The sequence below is a fragment of the Rhineura floridana genome, chromosome 13, assembly GCF_030035675.1.
Source record: "Rhineura floridana isolate rRhiFlo1 chromosome 13, rRhiFlo1.hap2, whole genome shotgun sequence".
Classification (NCBI taxonomy): domain Eukaryota; kingdom Metazoa; phylum Chordata; class Lepidosauria; order Squamata; family Rhineuridae; genus Rhineura; species Rhineura floridana.
In genome coordinates this window covers 22,307,572-22,327,145 of record NC_084492.1, presented here as the reverse complement: position 1 = coordinate 22,327,145, position 19,574 = coordinate 22,307,572, and the positions used below count along the sequence as shown (strand labels likewise).

Sequence of the window (19,574 nt, the reverse complement as noted above, 5' to 3'; positions counted from 1 at the left end):
AATGGAGCACCTCCATATGAACCTCTATAGCAGGTGTGGAGAATCTGAGGCTCTCCAGATGTTGATGGGCTCCAGCTCATATCAACCCCAGCCAGCGTGGCCAACGGTCAGGAGGACAGGAGCCAGCAACATCTGGGTCACATTCACACCATACCTTTATTCCACTAAATTCCACTTTAAAGAGTCACGACTTCCCCCAAAGGATCCTGGTTAAGTGTAGTTTGAGAAGAGTGCCAAGAGCTATTAGGAGATCCCCTATTCCCCTCATAGAGCTACAATTATCAGAGTTCTCTGGGAAGCCGGACTGACTGTTAAATTGCTCTGGCAACTGTACCTCTATGAGGGGAACAGGTGTCTCCTAATCAGAGCTTGGAAAAGTTACTTTTTTTGAACTACAACTCCCATCATCCCCAGCCAGCATGGCCATTGGATTGGGCTGATGGGAGTTGTAGTTCAAAAAAGTAACTTTTCCAAGCTCTGCTCCTAACAACTCTCATCACCCTTAATGAACTATAGTATCCAGGATTCTTTGGTGGAAGCCATGGCTGTTAAAAGTGGACTAACAGTGGAATTAAAATATGACGGAAATTTGGCCCAAGGCCACAAGTTCCCTCCCCTGTTCTGTGAAACTAGAGGCTTGTTGACAAGTTCCATTTTGTCAAGAAGACAGACCAGCTTCCACAAGAAGCCAGGCCTTCTCAATTTGCCATCTAGGAACTTGTAAGCACCCTTCCACTAGTGGTTAGTATGGTCCCCTCTCTCACAACATTCAGACATGTATTTATTTATTTATTTATTTACAGCAGTAGAGGTCACTATATAACAAAGTTGTTTATAATGAAGCTGAAAATGATGGGTTTTCCTGTCATGCTGTTGGGAGTTATTCCTTCCTATTGGTATCATTGACTTTTGGGCTGTTATAATAGCAAGCTTATTCTTCACTTGATCAGCTTCTATGGTTTTATACACAGATTGTGATGTAGATTTGCAAACCACTGTGGTGCCATTTAGCTGGAAAGCACTTTTACAATCCTATCAACAAATAATAAAACAAGTACACTAACAACTGCCACCTAAAGATAGTCACCCCACCTGGCCCTCGGAAGAGACAAGATTTGAACTCAGCCCTTCTCAGCCTACAGTTCAGAAGCTAAAGCTCCAACTTGGGATCTCAATTCTGGGGTACCTCAATCTTTGAGCACTTAGGGGGGTTGGACTCGATGGTCTTATAGGCCCCTTCCAACTCTCCAATACTATGATTCTATGAAAAGAGCTTACGCAGGATATCGGGAGCCTGCGCCAAACTCAAGAAGTCATCTTCCTGTTCCTGCTGCGAATATTTGAGAAGGGATCTCTTGTGGGCAACTGACAAGATTTCCTGGATCACATCTATATTCCGGAGCTTTTTGCACAAGCCACAAACCCTCAAGGCTTCTTCATGATGAATGATGGCTCTCTGCAAGTGAGCTTTTCCTGGAGAAGCAAAAACAGAGGTCCATAGCAAAAAGGTTACCATCTAAAACAGGGGTGGGGAACCTCTGGCCCAGTCACGGCCTTTCGGGGGAATTTGTCCAACCGCCAATCAGTTAATGTCACTAGTTACACCAGCTGATGGGTGGGAGGATAGGGTTTAAATCCTACACTGGTTGCACAATCTTGTTCCCAGCAGGGAGCACAACCGCGCAGCCAAGGCAGCAAGATTTAATCCCTGCTCATCAGCTGTGTGGAAATTAAAGCGCTACTTCAAAGAGACTTTTGCAAAGAGAGATCCTATGCTCCCATTTGCACAAACAGGAGCGCAGGGGTTGTCTTAAAGCCTTTTCCAAGTCTCCCCGAGCTTTCCTTTTAAGTCCCCTGAGATTGGGTACTTAAAGGGACAGGGAGAGACTTGCAAAAGCCTCTTCCAAGTCTTCCCACACTTTCTTTTAAGTCTCCAACTTGGAAGAGGCTCTTGGAAGTCTCTTCCTCCCTCCCCTTTCAGTCTTGGTGAATTAAAAGGAAAGCGTGGGGACATTTGGAAAAGGCCTACCTGTCAATCATGAAATGTCCCAATTTTTACACTTTCAATAAAGCAAAAGGAGGGCACCGTACTTAATGTCACACCGCGCTACCAGCCTGAATCACAGACCAAACCATAGCAAAATGTGGACAAGTATTCTTACACAAAACAGGTTGGGCTGTATCAGTTTCACCAGCCTGGAAAGGTAAATTGCTTTTGCTGAAACAAATACCAGTATTTGCCTGTATGTTTGGCTGTTCATACCATGATTTTGGTTCTAAACCATGGTTAGTGAAGGCCATGGTTTGAGGTGACGTCTGAACTGAGCCAAAAAAAGAGATTGTTCTTACCTAGTTGTTTGCGCTGAACTCTGTCCCTCAAAAAGGTTATGGGTGTCAGTCCTTCTGGCATGTGGTCATACAGCTGGGAAAAGGCCTTTTCCTGTTGGTCTTCATCATCGTTTTGACATACTGGAATGGTGTAAACAAACGCAAATGAAAGACAGGATAAATATATGTTTACTTTCATTTCCGTCTGGATGAGATGCCTTAAGGCTGCTGAGTGAAGGTGCAGCCTGGCAATGCTAACAACGATCTCCAAAACCTGTTTTCTAAGTGGATTGCCATTTGCATTATTTTGGATTTTTCACAAGCTTATTTCACAGACAGATGCCTGAATACCATCTCATTCTCACCGAGGCTACTTCACTCAGAATGTTAAAAAAAAACCTTTCCTTTTCAAACCTGTTTGCAAATGTTTGCTAATCACAGAGCAACAAGGAAATAAGGGGTTGGGGAACTTGAGCACCACCAAAGTGTGATTTTATTGTTTCCTTTAAGATTTATTGCCATCTATAGTGGATACTTTACATCAGGCTTCGGGAACCTTTTTGGCCAATCCTCCAGGACAGCCACTTGCCAAGACCACACATACATACGTGCAGAGTTTACAGAGTACCCTTTTTAAAAAGAGTGAGACATCCCTGCCCCAAGTTGCTTACAACCTAAATTTAGACAGAGGAGGAGAAATGGGAGAGGATGGAAGGCAGGAAAGGATAATTTCTTTTCTGCATGCTCTGGCATAAGGTGTATATTAAAATACACAGATATTATACTCTTAATCTGGACCATTAGAGTCAAAATCTTTCAACCCTGAATAAATTAGTAGGTGGAATAAACAGCAGTGAATCATCACCATCAAACCAAATAGCCAGTAGTTTGTTCAATCATGTAATTTGCATACTTGATATAATAATACCTGCCTTCTCCTCAAGTCTGTATGTACCTGCTAAATAATTCCTCCCATTTTTTTCATCGGGATCTCCAAAAATCCTCATTAAGCATACTAGGAAACCAATTTTCCAGATGGGGAATGCCATGGTTGTTAAAAGTCTGTGTAGGTTTTTTAAAAAAAAACACATCAAGCTTGAAATGAGAGGCGCCATCATAACTGATGGGCTGTGGAGTGTACATCAGGAGTGGCTAACTTCCAGTATGAGGGTCTGATCCAGCCTCCGCCCCTCAAGTGGCAAGTGGCAAAAAGAACATGTTTTTAAAGTAGACACAGAACTAGGTAGAGGGTTGGAATCCTGCGCCCCGATGAGGATGAAAATAGCCCCCTACCTGGTCGCATTAGATTGATCATCTGATGAGTGGAGAAGGGAGATAAGACTCCTCCTTAGCTGAACTACATGGATCTGTTGAGGAGGGGGCACTGTGTGCCTGTGCGTATGAGGTTGCCACAATCATTTTAGGTATGTAGCCCCCGAAAGGTTGGCCAAGCGTGAGTGCGGCTCTCAGGCAAAGAAAGGTGAGCCACCCCTGGTGCAAGGCATCTCCAATTCAGTCTCCACCTATTTCCTGCTTTCAGGGCACTCACACTAGGACCGGAGATAGCTGATTAAATCCAGTTCTCCCTCCAGCCAGCATCTGCCTTGCTGTTTGAGTGATTGTTGCAGGCGCCTTATTAATAATAGGTTTATTTTATGCACTTGTACGCTGCTCTCAACCCAAAAACAGGTTCCCAGAGAGGCTAACAAATCAAAGGATAAAACCACCAAACATTAAAAAAAAAGACAGCAGAAAATAAAAGCAAAGTATTAAAATCAGATTAAAAACCAGGGGCCATCAAGCTTAAGAATGATGATTAAAATGGCACCTAAAAAGCCCACATAGATTAAATGGTCTTCACCTGGTACCGAAAAGATAACAGAAGTCAGCACCAAGTGAGCTTTCCTGGAAACTGTATTTCTGAGGAGCAATAGTGCCCGTGACCTCACTAATATGAGAGACAACCTCCCCCAACCCCACACATGTACAATGGTGCGTGTGTATGATACATATATAGGATTGGCACTGAGGAAAAACATGGTTCTTGTGCCCTTAACAGCTGTGTTTCTGCAATCAGGACCAACAGGACATAGCTGACTTCCTATGGTAAACATGAGATTGTCCCAATGGGGCAGGAGGAGGGGAGAGAAACAGTAATGACTGCACTCTCTCCAATTTCATGTTATGTCATGGCCCCTACGGCAGCCATTTTGTGACTGGTGCCCTCAGCATTCTGTCAAAATGCAAAATGTGCCCGCTGTTCCAAAATGTTTGGCGACCCCTGCTCAACTGTAACTAAGCCTAAGTACGCATCAACTCATATAATTTTATTTATTTATTCATACATACATACACACGTGAATTTCTATCCCATCCTAATGCATAAGCATGACTCAAGGTGGCAGCCAGCAGTTAAAGACACAGTCATCGTAATAAATTAATACTCACTACAAAATGCAAGAGAGAAAGGCCTGGCAAATATAATCCCATGTTTTAAAGCCATTAACTCCCTGACAAGGCAAAAGCCTGCTGGAATAAAAATGTTTTCACTAACCTGCAGAAGACCTTCAGGTAGGTGGCCACTTAAGCCTTATAGGACAAGTGCTCCACAATATTGGTGCAGCTACTGAGAAGCCAACCCCCGCTCTGCCATTACTACCAACTGTGTCTCTGCCATTAGTGGAGTCAGAGTAGAACCTCCTCTTGATCTTGGGAATCCATCTCTTGTGTGGTGTACCGCATAGACCAGCCTTTCCCAACCTGGTAGCCTCTGATTGCTTGGGATTACAACTCCCATCAGCGCCAGCCAGCATGGCCAATGGTCAGGAATGATGGCAATCATAGTCCAAAACATATGGATGACCAGACTGGGGAAGGCTAGCTTAGAGTATCCAAGAAGCTTTCTGGGCTGCCTCACTGTCTCTCCGACAAACCTACCTCACAGGGTGGTTGTGCAAATGAAAAGCAAGGGATGAATGATGCACATTGCTCTGAGCCCCTTGAAGCAAGTATGACAGAAAAATGTAAACACACACATGACTCTAGCATGAGTTCCTTGGCTGATACCAGTTGCTGGGGCAAAGCATTCTGGGAAGTGAACAAATACAAAACCATACTTACATTGGTGGTCACTCAAAATAGTTGCAACAAAATAATGCGCCAAAGCTCTGAAATGGTCCGATTTGATTTGGGCCAGTTTTGACCATGAGTAAGGGATGTTCTCCTTGACTGGCGCTTGATTCATTGCCGTGTTTACAAGCATGTATGTTTCTGCAACCTAAAACAAAGCACAAAGTCCAAGTATAAGCCATTTTTCTGTGTCATTAAAAGCACAGTCATATTTGGGTAATGCCAACCATTTGCAATTAGTCAATAGGGTGTGTACACCTAGAAGGATTTCTAAGCTGGAAAAGGTATAAATTAGGGATTAAAAATAATAATTATGAAGGATTGTGTTTTCTTCATATGCACTCACCATGTGAGTGTGGAAGCTAAACAGCTGAAATCCTATGAATAGTGACTTCAGTTTGAACAGGAAAAGCAGCATTCTAGTCCTCACTGTTGCAGAAAAATTGGCTTGGATCAAGAGAAGAGCAAGCAGAGTTTCACTCAAGCAGTGAAGCTTTCTTGCCTCTTCCTTTCTCCCACAGCCCCTGAAGGTGAGGGGACCCTCCAGAACAGTGTGGGACGTCATGTGCATGCACAGCTGGAGAAAGGAAATCAGCAGAAACTAGTTACTACCTGTCCCTTGCCTAAGCAGAAATGCCTTGCACGTGTGCAAGAGCATCTCTGGATCCTGCTTGCTGGTGCCATGTGAGCAATCCACAGCAACATCTCAAGCTCCAGGAGGGCTTGGGAACAGACACTGGGGTCCTACAGAATTCATTAATTCCTTCTCAGAGTCAATACTTTGCCTCCTGTCCCATCTCCTTAAACCTCCAGGTTTTACACAGGAAGCTGCCTTATACCACATCAGATCATAGAATAGTAGAGTTGGAAGGGGCCTATAAGGCCATCAAGTCCAACCCCCTGCTCAATGCAGGAATCCAAATCAAAGCATTCCCGATAGATGGCTGTCCAGCTGCCTGTTGAATGCCTCCAGTGTCGGAGAGCTCACTACCTCTCTAGGTAATTGGTTCCATTGTCGTATGGCTCTAACAGTTAGGAAGTTTTTCCTGATATCCAGTCAAAATCTGGCTTCCTGCAACTTGAGCCCATTATTCCATGTTCTGCACTCTGGGACGATCGAGAAGAGATCCTGGTCCGCCTCTGTGTGACAACCATTCATGTACTTGAACAGTGCTACCCTATCATTATCCATTTAACCCAGCAACTTTTACTATGACTGGCTGCAGTTCCTCAGACCTGGGGCCAAATGCAGCCCTCTGGGACCCTCCCGCCCTTGGAGCTCTCCCTTGGCCACCCTCCACACCAGCCCTACTTCGCAGCTTCTTCAAGCGCTTTTACTTGGCTGGAATGTATCCTTGAGCTGTGATAATGCCTCCTGCTTGCCTGGATGGAGACTGGACAGAGAGGTGTGTGCGCGCATGCATGCACATAGAAACCTGACTTTTGCAGGCCTGGAATGTAGACAACTGTACAAAGGAAAGGGTCACATCCGTTGCTCCACCCACTTTTGTCTCTGGCTCCGCCCACCAACGGCATGCACCCCCCCCCCAGAAGGTCCCGTATGAGGAAATAAGGCATGGAAAAGGTGCCTCGCTCCTGCTTTAACTGGACACAGCAAGGATAGAACTTGGGACCTTCTGCATGCAAAGCAGGTGTTCTGTGTCTGACCCATGATCCCTCCTGATCTATGCTCTCTCATCAGAAGCCCAAAATTTTTAATATCTTTTTTAAAAAAATTGGAATGTGCCTTATTTTCTACGGAACATAACATTTAACGTTTTCGGTATATATTTCTGGATTTTCTTTACTATGATCCCTGGTCCTTGATCTGATATACTATGAAATACAATAAGCATCTTATCCTAATGTAGTGGGGGTTGTATAATTTGGTAGGCAAATCTTTCAGTTGCCTTAATAAGGAGACGAATTATTAGTAGATGGCTGATTTAATAAACTTTGCGTCTGAAGAGCCAAATTAAAATCTGGATTTCAGTCCTGCTTGCAGTAAGTCATGCCAGTGGGGGAGCATTTAACATTTGCAAGCCAAGGTTTGCATGCACTGCTTTAAGTCATGTGTTCAGTGACCTTCATTTGCTTCTGCAAACAGAGCCACTTCCTTGACTGACCAGGTGATGCAGAGTTTGGCAATCGAATCCAATTTCTCTTGGGCACAGTTCATACATTCCCTGGGAATGCCTGTGTGGAGTTCTGAGAAAGGGAAGCTGCTGCTGAACACTTGCAGAAGGAACCTCCCCTTTTCTCAGAATTCAAAGTTTCTGGCAAGAGATCCCTAGACATGCGAACCAAACCTTTCCTTTTCTCTGTTAAAAGTGTGACTGGTAGTGGAACAACGATTTGCAAGTCCATTCTAGCAGGCTACAGCAGTGGAAGAGATAGTGAGGCAGGATCCATTCCAGCAGCTCTGATGAAAGATCAACCCCAGCAGGCTCCTGCAGTCCATGAACTGTCCCCTTTCCAGTTGGTCATTATAAGAAATGCTATGTAACTTGGTGCCTGAGTTTGCTTTTTTTCTCTTCCCTCCCAATTGCTAAACCACCGTTTGAAGTCGGTTTAACATCCTGACTTGTTCCAAAACTGGTTGCCACGCCTGCCCAGTTTGGACAAAAATGAGAAACAAATGTTAACTAGAAGCTCCCAGTTTACATGCAGCTCACAAAAAGAGAGAAGCGAAGGAACTGTGCATGCAGGCAAAATGCTTGTGCAGATCTTGGCTTATTGAGCCAAGATACTATCATCTAAACCAGCTCAATAGCTTCCTACATGGCCCTAAACAGCAAACCTAAGCCCAAGTATGACCATCTAATGTCTGGATTCGTAACCGCCAAGTGTTGCTTCATATGCACACATAAATCACTTGATGATTCTACACTTGCTATCTCTCAGCCGGGTACAGGAATGGAAAAGGGCGATAGCTCAGCAGGAGAGCATCTCACGCTGAACATCCTAGGTTCAACCCCTGGCATCTCCAGGCAGGAGACATTCCCAGCCATATCTGAAACCCTAAAGAGAGCTGCTGCCAGTCAGTGCAGACAATACTAAGCTGTATAGAGCAAAAAAAGAAAGAGCATTACATTCAAGTTGGCATCGGATTATATGAACGCCATAATTCTACAGGATCATTCAGACCATGGTATTTCCGATCTCTATGTATGGATGTGAAAGTTGGACAGTGAAAAAAGCTGATAAGAGAAAAATCAATGCATTTGAAATGTGGTGCTGGAGGAGAGCTTTGCGGATACCATGGACTGCAAAAAAGACAAATAATTGGGTGTTACAATAAATCAAACCAGAACTATCACTAGAAGCTAAAAAGATGAAACTGAGGTTATCATACTTTGGACACATAATGAGAAGACACGATTCATTAGAAAAGATAATAATGCTTGGAAAAACAGAAGGAAGTAGAAAAAGAGGAAGGCTAAACAAGAGATGGATTGATTCCATAAAGGAAGCCACAGACCTGAACTTACAAGATCTGAACAGGGTGGTTCACGACAGATGCTCTTGGAGGCCACTGATTCATAGGGTCGCCATAAGTCGTAGTCGACTTGGAGGCACACAACAACAACAACAACATAATTCTACAACGGCTCCTGCAGACATGCAAGTCATTGCATCGTGCCATAGACAATGAATGATAAATGTGCCTTGTGTGAACAGGACCTTCATCTGGTAGCCTACCTTTGCCACCTCCTGGGCCATTTTCACAACGGTGAAAAATTCATTTCGTATTCCGGGAAGGCAGATCTGTTCAAAGACGCATTCCTGAGCCTGAGCAAGCATCATCTTGACCAGCACACTCAACATGGCCGGGCTCATGTCGTAACTTGGAGTGTGAGTGAAAGTCTCTTTTAGATAATTTAGAACTCCTGAAATGGGAAGTGGCGGAAAGAAGAAAAAGAAATCAGGACAAATGGCTAACGAAATATCACACTGAAATAAAGGCTGCGCTAGCAGCTACTTCAGCTGTGTTGGGGGGAGAGGAATGTTGTATTAGATGACATTGTTGGGGATTCAAAGCAACACACACAGGGCTCTGTGACAGCCCCTTTTTGACCCAGGCATGTCTTTACTTGCCCCACACCTAACATTAAATATGACATCAGATGGAGGGCAGATGGGCATGGCTTGGCCAAAACAGTCTCAAGGGCCAAACCCGGAGAACTGGAGGGCCTAATCTGGCACATGGACTAGAGGTTCACCACCGCTGACCAGAACCAGGGAGTTCTAGAATCAGGGAGATTCAGGTTCCAATCCCCACCCTCCCTACACTACTCTCTCACATACTAGCCTACCTCACAGGGTTGTTGTGAGGATAAAATAGCAGTGATGAGGAGTACCACCACATAGGCTACCCTGAGTTCCTTAGAGGAAATATAGGTGTTTTTTTTTAAAAAAAGTAACATCGTATTAATGGAAGGCAGTTGGGAATAAAACTGTTAGAAATGGAAAAGAGAAGGGATATTTGAGAGTCTGAGGAGGAAGAGAAATCCCTGAGTAGTTGAGCCAACTGATTTAGGACAACACCCAGAAAAAAAGTCTGAAGCTCATCCACAGCTGTGCCAAAGTGGCAAGCAAGGCAGAATGGTAAGATCAGCAGAACCAAGTTAGGTGACAAGTTTGGAAAATTAAAACAAACATTTACTGTAGTATAAACATTAAAGTAATGCTTGCTGGGTCTGAAATCTAATCTCAAAAATGCATGTTACCCAACTGGTTGGTCAAGTTTTAAAAGCAAGTTTTTAATTGCCCAACGTTACAGATCATTCCATTGTTTGATCCTGTGAACCCCCCCACCCCAAGCAGGTTACTGACATTTGGGGGGCAGCTTTCTTTAAGTTTTAAATTATCTCTTGCCATTGTTATATGAAAAGCAATCTTAGGGTGGGGCAATCTCTTATTAGAATTCCCATTTCTAGTATTTTATTTTACTTTAAAAAGCAACTGAAACAAAAATTGGGAGCAAAGGTTATTCTCAGTTTCTCAGAGAAGAGAAGTGAGTTTTAGATAAAAACTTGCCAAACCCTCAATTTCTTAACAGATCCACAGACAAAAGTCCACAAAAGCTCATCTTAGTTTAGTTTATCCTGACATCATATGTACTTCACCCACTCTATCTATCTATCTATCTAATCTATCTATCTATCTATATCTATATATAATCATCTCTGTATGCACAGGGTTGTGTTTATAGGCAAAAGCCATAGCAACAATCTTCACTTTGTCCACAAAGAACTATGTGTACAATTATGAACGATAACTCATTGTGCAGTGTTATGCGGTCATGCACCACAGGCAGAACAAGAAGCATTTTGTTGAAAAGGCAAATCGAAGCACATCCTAGACAGATTTAGGCAGTTGGGGGGGTGTACATTGCCGAATAATCTCATATGAGGCTGCGTACAGAACATATATTGAAAACTCATTATTTCCTGCCAGGAATCCTGGGAACTGTAGTTTACCAATCATACAGCTACAGTTTCCAGGATCCTTAACAAACTACATTTCCTAGGATTCCTTGGGAAAAATAATGTACTTTCAAAGTGCTTTAAATGTATGGTGTATGCAGCCACAGTCTCTGTGTATTTTGATTGTTTTCCATTTGAAAAGGGGATAATCCTGCACCAACAACCTACGGACATTGGAAACTGCCTTATACAGAGTCAGACCATTGCTCTACTGGCAGAAGCTCTTCGTGGTTTCAGATAGGGTTCTCCCCCAGGCCTACCTGGAGATGCCAGGGATTGAACTTGGAACCTTCTGCATGTAAGGTAGCTACAGCCCTTCCCCAGATTCTGTGACCAGTACAAGTTTAAGCAAATACAAGCAGGACTTGCAGCTAAATGTCGCAGTGTGTAGCCTGCTCCTGTTCAGCCATCCCAGTTTTCCATCCCCTTCCCCCACCCCGGTCCTGTCAGTGTTCCATGGCCACTGATGATGCTTAGTGCTTGTTGGGCTGTTCTTTTGCTCCCCTAAAACTCTTTTTGAACTTCTGCAAACCTTGGGGCTCCCCCAAGACTGCTTATAGCTCCCTCTTGTGCATGGATGGTACCATTTTGGCTACATTAGCAGCAGCACTCACGTTGGAAACAGAGGGGGGAAATCTATTTTCTACATGATTTATTTTGCTTTTTGCCAGTCTTGGGGAGCTGGAAGGATCTGTGCTGAACTGGAGACTCATCTCTAGGCCATCGGCAACCTAACCCCATCCTCCAATGTTTTTTACATTGCAACATGCATTTTTCCATACATTTTGAAGCTCATTATCTTAAATTATGTTTCCATAAAGCAGAATTCAGCATTCATTACCAATTTCTGCATGTACATAGAACTGCAGAATATACACAGAACCCTAAATATTATCTCATCCCTCTTTAGAATCTAAGATTTTAATAATAAGGACAGATTTCTAGCCTAGCTTTCCCCAATCTGATGATGTTCAGATATTGTTAGTCTATAGCATCCACCATCCCTGACCATTGACCACGTTGGATGAGGCTGATGGAAGTTGCAGTCAAAAGCATCTGGAGAGCACCAGGTGGAGGAAGGCTGGTCTAGATGAATGACAACACTGTTATAGGATTAGCACTGAGTTGGATGTCTTCTCTGGGTCCCTTTCAGCCCTATGATTTTATAGCTCTAAGATATGAATCTGCAGAAGAGGAAGATTGCAAAAGTTAAAAAAAATGGTCAAACCAGTTTCTTTTGTTAAATCGATAATCTGGCAGATTCCCTTTTGTTGAGAGAATGGGCCTTTCCTTAACAAAAGAGTTGGCAGAGTACAGGTGATTTGTTGCCATTGGCGCCAATAGCTGGAGACCCTTCTGAAAGGTAAGCCAGAAAGAAGCAGGTCTTCTTCTCTCTTGCCCTGGCTGGAAATGATGTCGATGGTGGATGTGTGAAAAAGGACAAAGAAACTGGCAGATGGAAAAAGACACAGAATCTCCCTGTGCAGTATCTAAAACTATAGAAACCCAATGGGGGAGGCACGACATATTGGATTAATGTTAATGCTGCGAGCCCTTCTAGCTTATGCTCAGCCAATTTAATATGTGAAAATAAAGCTATCACAGAAAAAGCCCCCAGTCCCCAGTATCCACCCTTGCAAGGAAATTCAACCCCAGGTATATGCTGGGACCCCTGAAATCTCTCATTGTTCCAAACTGTGAAATCTCTCACTGTTCCAAGTGTTATTGCACTTAGGGTGAGGAGGATTAAAAACATGGATTATTGGGACTATAGGGACCTTACAGCAAATCAGACCATTGGTCTATCTCAAGTGAGGGAATCCTTTGGCTCTCCAGGTGTTGCTGATCTACAGCTCTCACCATCCCTGGCCATTGGCCCTGCTTGCTGGGGCTGAAGGGAGTTGCAGTTCAGCAATATCTGGAGAGCCAAAGGTTTCCCATTCCTGGTCTTTTAGTACAGTCTACAGTGACTGCTAGTGACTTTCCAGCGTTTCAACCAGGAGTCCTTCCTGCTACCTGAAGATGCCACAGACTGAACTGCAACTGCCTGCATGCAAAAAACATGCTCCGCCACCAAGGTACAGCCCTTCCCTTGGAACAAAAGCCGCAATAAATTATATACTAATTGGTGCAATGCCACTAAAGTGACATTAGAGAAGGTGGGGGGGTGACCACATTATGAGGATAGAAATGCAGTTAATAATGGACCACAGTGGCCTATGCCTTCAAACTACAGCTTGTTAATCATTAACCGCAATACTCATTTTGACTCAACTAAATGCGCCACTCAGGGACAGTCCCAGATTTAGAGGTGGGTGGGTGAGAAGTTAAGACTAAATTTGAAAGGAGAATGTTTTAATTTTCTTAAAAGTCCCTGACCTTTTGGGCTCGAATCCCAGCTCTCTTTTGTGAAATTAAACTAAGAAGCTCATGTGAACCTGTCGGCAGAGCTTGGAAAAGTTACTTTTTTTGAACTACAACTCCCATCAGCCCAATCTAGTGGCCATGCTGGCTGGGGCTGATGGGAGTTGTAGTTCAAAAAAGTAACTTTTCCAAGCTCTGCCTATAGGGCTCTATGGAACAGAGGCAAGCAAGAGGAAAAAAGGCAGCTGGATCAAGCAACTCTCCAGGCTTGCTGGGGCAACACCACCCAGCTCTTCCTACCTGCGGCTTTCTGGAAAGCATCAATGGCCTTCTGAAGCCCAGCCTGTGTCTGCCGATTGCACCTCGTGCCAATCTGTGTGTAGAGAGCTCCGGTGTTAAACAGAATGCTGGCTTTTTCAAGTAACAAATTTTTCTGGCAGACCGGTACGCCAGTGAAGGAGTCATACCTTTAACAAAAACAAAAACAAAGTTAGGGAACAAACAGAGGAAATAAGACAAAGTGCAATACTTTCACCATGGGTTGGGTCAGGCACAACACCAACCATGGTTGCTGCTAGCCTTAATTTAGACTGCTGGGTACACTACAAGCTTGCAGGGTCTACTTTGTGTTTTTTCCCAGAATCCCAAGATCCAGTAATTAGAGCCAAGTGCAAAATAGTGGTGTAGGAAGAGAGGCAGACAAACACTTAGAATGAAGACAGAGGGCACCTCTAAGTGCATCTCAGTCCAGGAATTTGTTGCAAAACTGAGCTCATAGCCCTTTCACACACAAATCCATTCCTGCCCCTGCCCCCTTTTTACTTTATTTCAGCAAACTGCTATCCTTAAACAACTGGGTATCTGAAATCCTTGATGATATGCTGCAAAAATCAGCCAGAGACCTACCAATAAATCCTGATTTACCTTTTGCCCACCCTGGTCTAGACTCCAAGCCATGTTCTGTATTCCAGATCTATACAAACAGTACCATGTCAGCCCAGACAATCTCTGGATACCATCTCAAACGCCTGAGAACATAAGAAGAGCCCTGCTGGATCAGACCACAGAGGTCTATCAGAAGTCCACCAGCAAGACATAAGCATGATAGCATTCTCTCACAGCTCAATGGCAATTGGTATTCACAGGCATGCTGTCCCTGATACTTGAGGAAGCATACTGCCATCATGATTACTAGCCACTGATAGTCTCATCTTCCACAAATCTGTTAAATCCCCTTCTAAAGCCATCCAAGCTGGTGGCCATCACAACATCTTGTTTCCAAAAGTAGAGCAGTACCTGAAACCATCGTTTATCGGTTTAGAGTCAAGACTGATTTACAGTGTAGCTTCAAGCCATGGTTTCCTGGTTTGACAGTCACTTGCAAACTATGGTCTGCTGGGAACGGTTTCGTGTTATGTTTGAACTATTTCTGCTAATATCAAGCACAGTGAGTGGGCTAATGCAGATATAACTTTGGTCAATCTCTTTAACTCTGATTCAGAGACATGGAGAAGGACTGCATGGTCCTTCTCTAGAGTCTCCCTTCTTTTCTCAGTAATTCCCCTGAAAAACCACTTTACCTCTAGGTTACAACCATGGTTTTGAATCTAGTGTTCAATCCATGGTGACAAAAACCCTCAATTAGCCTCAACCATGGTTAGCACCAAAAGTGATATAATGTTTAACATGCATTTACAGAGTGCATTATTGTTAAATAAATAAAACCTCTCTTTTTAGTCTCCTGCTGTTTTGTCTTTAAAATGCTTTTAACTACAGGCGGGCCACACTTATACGGCGGGTTCTGTTCCGGACCCCCGCCGTAAAGCAGAAATCGCCGTAAAGCGGAACCCCATTGAATATAATGGTGCCGTCGCACGAAAATGACGCCAAAATGTCGCAAAATCGGCTTTAAAAAAGTGAAATCAAAGCCGCCGCATTAGCAGAACACTGGGAAGCAAAGCACCGGGAAGCAGGGCCCTACTGTACTTGTTTTTATTGATAATTTTAATGTTTCCTGTAAACCGCTTAGAGGTTTTTTACAATCAAGTGGTATATAAATTTTATTTAAAAAATTAAATAAATAAATTCAAACCCAGGAGGGAAAACTGGGAAGAGGGGAAGGATTAGGATAAAGAGCACACGATCTTGAGGCTCACTCCCAACCCCTTTACTACAGTTAAGCATTTGACCAACAGTACATTTGCACCAGCAGAGTGATTAAGTCTTTTGTACTTCCACTAAGAGTTAACAATAATCTGGAGCACATAACACACATTAATTGTTGAGCTTTGTAAACTAAAAAGCACATTTCCCCCCTTGCTCTCTTAAAAACAGCACACCCCTTCTTTGCAACGCTCGACTGGACCCCTAAGAGCCTTTTTGGCCACCTGGCAAGGTTTGCATTTTCCCTTCAGAAACACCAGGCTGCAACCTCCTGGGTCAGATTTCAAACCCGCTACGTGCAGCTGTGTTCCCAATGCATTAGAACTAAGTGTTAGATTAGCAGTCTATTTGTTTTAAAACAGAACTTACCAGGTAAATAATATTCCCAGGTGTCTGCTAGGTGAAAAAAATCGGTTCTCTACAAAGCCAAGCTGAACAAAATAGCTCATCAACATCTCAACTCCTGATTCATCTCTACTGGGGGTACGGCAGGCCTTAGAATACATAAAACATACATTAGCCATGACATATAAAGATATGCCACACCAGCACATTAGTACAGAATCCTGTGGTACCTTAAGGCACAGAAATATGGTGGAACAACCTTTCATAGACCAGAGCTCACTTTGTCGTGCATGAAGTGGCCTCTTAAACAGTTAGGTGTACAGAGAAAAGTATTTATAAAAGTGAGGCCAAAGTGAAGGCAAGTGATAGCAGAAAATATGGCCACATTGTTACGCAGCACATGAATGAAGACAAGATCCAATAAGTGTGTGTATCCCAATTCCAATTAATCATCAGCTATAAATTGATGGATAATAAACAAACACCTAAAATATGGCAATTGCTTTTTGCATTGAGCTCATTACTTCCAATACCTACCAAGTCCGTATTTTATCAAGTCCCATTATCTACCAAGTCCAGGTATAGGGTTGTGTTTTGTGCTCCCTGCCAATGTGGCCAATGCTTCTTGGGAGATGTCTAGCCACTCTTTTATCTAAAATTTTTTTTTTAAGTTCTCATCTACAGTTTTATAAAAACCTACAGCATTTTCTAAATAGTTTCAACTTACTTGACGTAAATCCATAAGATCAGCAATTTCATGTTCATATTCAGAACCGTCTTCACTGTAGTGTTCCAGAATAAAGTCCTGAGGGTAATAAAGAAGGCATGTTGAAGAGCTTTAAATGACATAGTTCAAATCCTGGATTTGTTTCCTACAACCACACAAGTATTTTAAAAACATTCACAATACTATCAACAAAAAATGAAAAACTCACATAATTAGGTACTCCTGAAATGACACATGCATTTGTCACTATATATCTAACCTTGCAATGTGCATCCCTAGAGTTGATGATACTTGAATCCACATCTAATTTTTAAAATAGCCCCCAGCCTTGGGTTATAACACTGCACTCTGGGAATGTTTTTGGTAGGGTAAGCCTGTTGCCTAATTCTGACATTTATTTGCCCTCTGGCAAAGACAGGCTTCCTGCACATAGGTCTGTTTCATCATCCCATTCAGGGCACAAAAATACCATTGAAATGGACTATGGATTTTAAAACAAAACAGGAGGGGCAGGGAATTCAGCAGAATAAAGCTGAGAAGTCAGATGTGTCCAGTATTGCTGGGGAGCACATTCAGAGAGAGGATGGGCCACAAAGGGAAAAACTGATTTCATTCATGGTATAAATATTTACACAGCTTCCTAGTGCACCAGACGGAATCTTGATCAACCTCTCTGTCTTTTTTTAAAAAAAGGTGTTTCATGCAATTTATTTAATGCACAGAATCAGCAGCACCAGAAACACTTGAAACAAAATCTGTATTAAAAGTCACAATTGCCTGCCTGAGCCAAACTCTGCTCTTTATTCAAGCTTCTGTTGAGATTTGTTTGGTGTTTTACTTACACCAGGAAGTTTAAAATTAGACCTCTTCTACCTTTTTTTCGATTGGCTCATAAAAGCAACCCAAGGAATAACTTTGGACAGACAAGGGATTTTTATACCACCAATTCATTGGATCAAGACAATACGCAAAAAAGAGATCAACCCATTGATCTAGAAAAGAGACCCATAAAACCTCACAACAATCTTGCAGTAAAAGCAGTAAAACCTGTAGACAACTCACTAAAAGCGATAGGCCACAAAACCAGCCTTGGTCAACTCTGGGGCAGTTATCTAGGACTATTCTGCTGCAGTACTGCAATAACCTCCAACATGTCTAAGATTAAATGAATGACACCCGTTTATCATAACAATGGTCATTGCTCAATTCCAGTCAGCACATAGAATCCCTCCATTCCTACCTTTGCAGGACCTGGCAAATGGGTTTCTGGCAAGAAGACTTCCATTAAATGTCATCTAAGCCAGTGTGGTGAAAGGTTTAGGGTGTTGGGCCTGGGAGACCAAGGTTTGAATCCCCAATCAGCCATGAAGCTCACTGGGTGATCTTGGGCCACTCACTGTCCCTCAGCCTAACGTACCTCATAGGGTTGTGAGGATAAAACAGGGAGAACCATTACACCACCTTGAGCTCCTTAGAGGAAGGGTGCGATAAATGTAATAAACAGAGAAAGAGACAGACCAGCACACTAGGTTAACGGCTTTGAAACAAGCCAGGATATCGAGCCAACTTCAGACCATTGCTCAGTAACCTTACTTGCTCCAAAGCTGTTAACCATAGTTTTGAACATGTTGGGAAACAATAGGTAATGGAAGACTTCTGGGTTTGCCGGTCTGTGCAATGGAACTGCATGTGCAGTCCAAGGGTTTTCTATATCTCCAGCTTAATGAAGCAAACTATGATCGTCTAAGTATGGCCATTGATCAAGTCCTGTTTTGCGTGCTCTTTTCATTTACTCTGCAACGGGCAGTCCCGAACTTTTTAACAAAAACCAAGAAAGGTGTTTGTTTTTTCACAAAGATATGCTCAAAAAGCACAACCGTCTACAGTCTGTTCAAAGGGAGCCCCACCAGCATGGAAACTGGCAGGCTGTACATTATATGGGCTGCTTTCAGACATGGAGCTAATTGCATTAGTTTAACGGATTAAAATGGTGGTGCTTCTGTTCGGATTTCTAAAGTTCCTTTCACACTGCAGTACCTGTTGCGTTAAGGAACAGTAGCTTTTTCAGCCGATATACCAGCATTTCACGCAACAGTTTCACACAGCTGCAATGAGCATCTTGCTTTCGTCCCTCACCCATTATACACATGCACACTGTAGCTCCTCTGTGCAGGAGGCCTAAGATCTCATCCCGTCGCCTTGCAACCCCTCTCCCTTTAGCATCTGATATGCCTGTCACGTGATCAGCTGCAACTACTGAAAAACTCCTGCGATTTTCCGGGTTCCCAAGCTAGCAGGCGGATTGTTTCTAGCATTATTTATCATGAAAATTAGCACTAAACTTGCACTATATTCCACTAGAATTCCAAAACTAGCTTGTACATTGTGTGAAAGTTCACATATAATGCACAAACTACCAGGTAAGAAATTGTCAGAATAACAGAATAAAGTGCAGTGTGAAAGCAGCCATGGTGTGTTAATGTTCACTTGCTCATCTCTGCAGGAGACACAAGAGGCATTCATCCCCAGCTCAGAGATTTCATTTCTACAGACCTAGACTAAGAGGCTAAAAGGACAATAAACCCAGCAACTCACACTAACAACAGTTTAACAAGGAAAGGCCTCTGTGGACAGATGTGTATCCACAAGCACTGTGTTGGCAGCCCCTGTCTATCTTCCTATAGAAAAGGATATTTACTAGGGGATAGCTGCAATGATCTCTGCCCCCATCCCCCAAGTCTCTGTACTCAATGGAAATAACACAGTAGAAGAACCACAAAGATTTTTGCAATTTTAATATGAACAAGACATCCAATATCATTGTGTTTGTTAGAAGACCTGCCCTGTACTCTTAAACCTACTCTTGGGGTTTAGGGCATGCAACATTTAAAAAATATTTTCTCTTAACCATAAAAGCTAGAAATAATCTAGGTGGCAGTTGTGAATTTACAACATTTTTCATAACAATGCAACACTGAGATCTATTGTCAGCTCAAGATTTTTATTAACATCATCATTTATTATGTATT

The 19,574-nt window shown here is 43.0% G+C and overlaps 1 protein-coding gene across 1 annotated transcript in view; it reads right to left on the bottom strand.

The window, feature by feature from the left end:
* RHPN2 (rhophilin Rho GTPase binding protein 2) overlaps positions 1 to 19,574 on the bottom strand; it is a 55,892-nt gene that overhangs the window by 9,274 nt on the left and 27,044 nt on the right. Inside the window, exons 5-11 of the mRNA XM_061594568.1 lie at positions 16,546 to 16,623; positions 15,843 to 15,967; positions 13,611 to 13,777; positions 9,160 to 9,347; positions 5,449 to 5,605; positions 2,350 to 2,469; positions 1,279 to 1,473 (exon numbers count right to left, since the gene is read on the bottom strand). Of these exons, the coding sequence (XP_061450552.1) occupies positions 1,279 to 1,473; positions 2,350 to 2,469; positions 5,449 to 5,605; positions 9,160 to 9,347; positions 13,611 to 13,777; positions 15,843 to 15,967; positions 16,546 to 16,623 (1,030 nt within the window). The remainder of the gene's footprint in view (positions 1 to 1,278; positions 1,474 to 2,349; positions 2,470 to 5,448; positions 5,606 to 9,159; positions 9,348 to 13,610; positions 13,778 to 15,842; positions 15,968 to 16,545; positions 16,624 to 19,574) is intronic.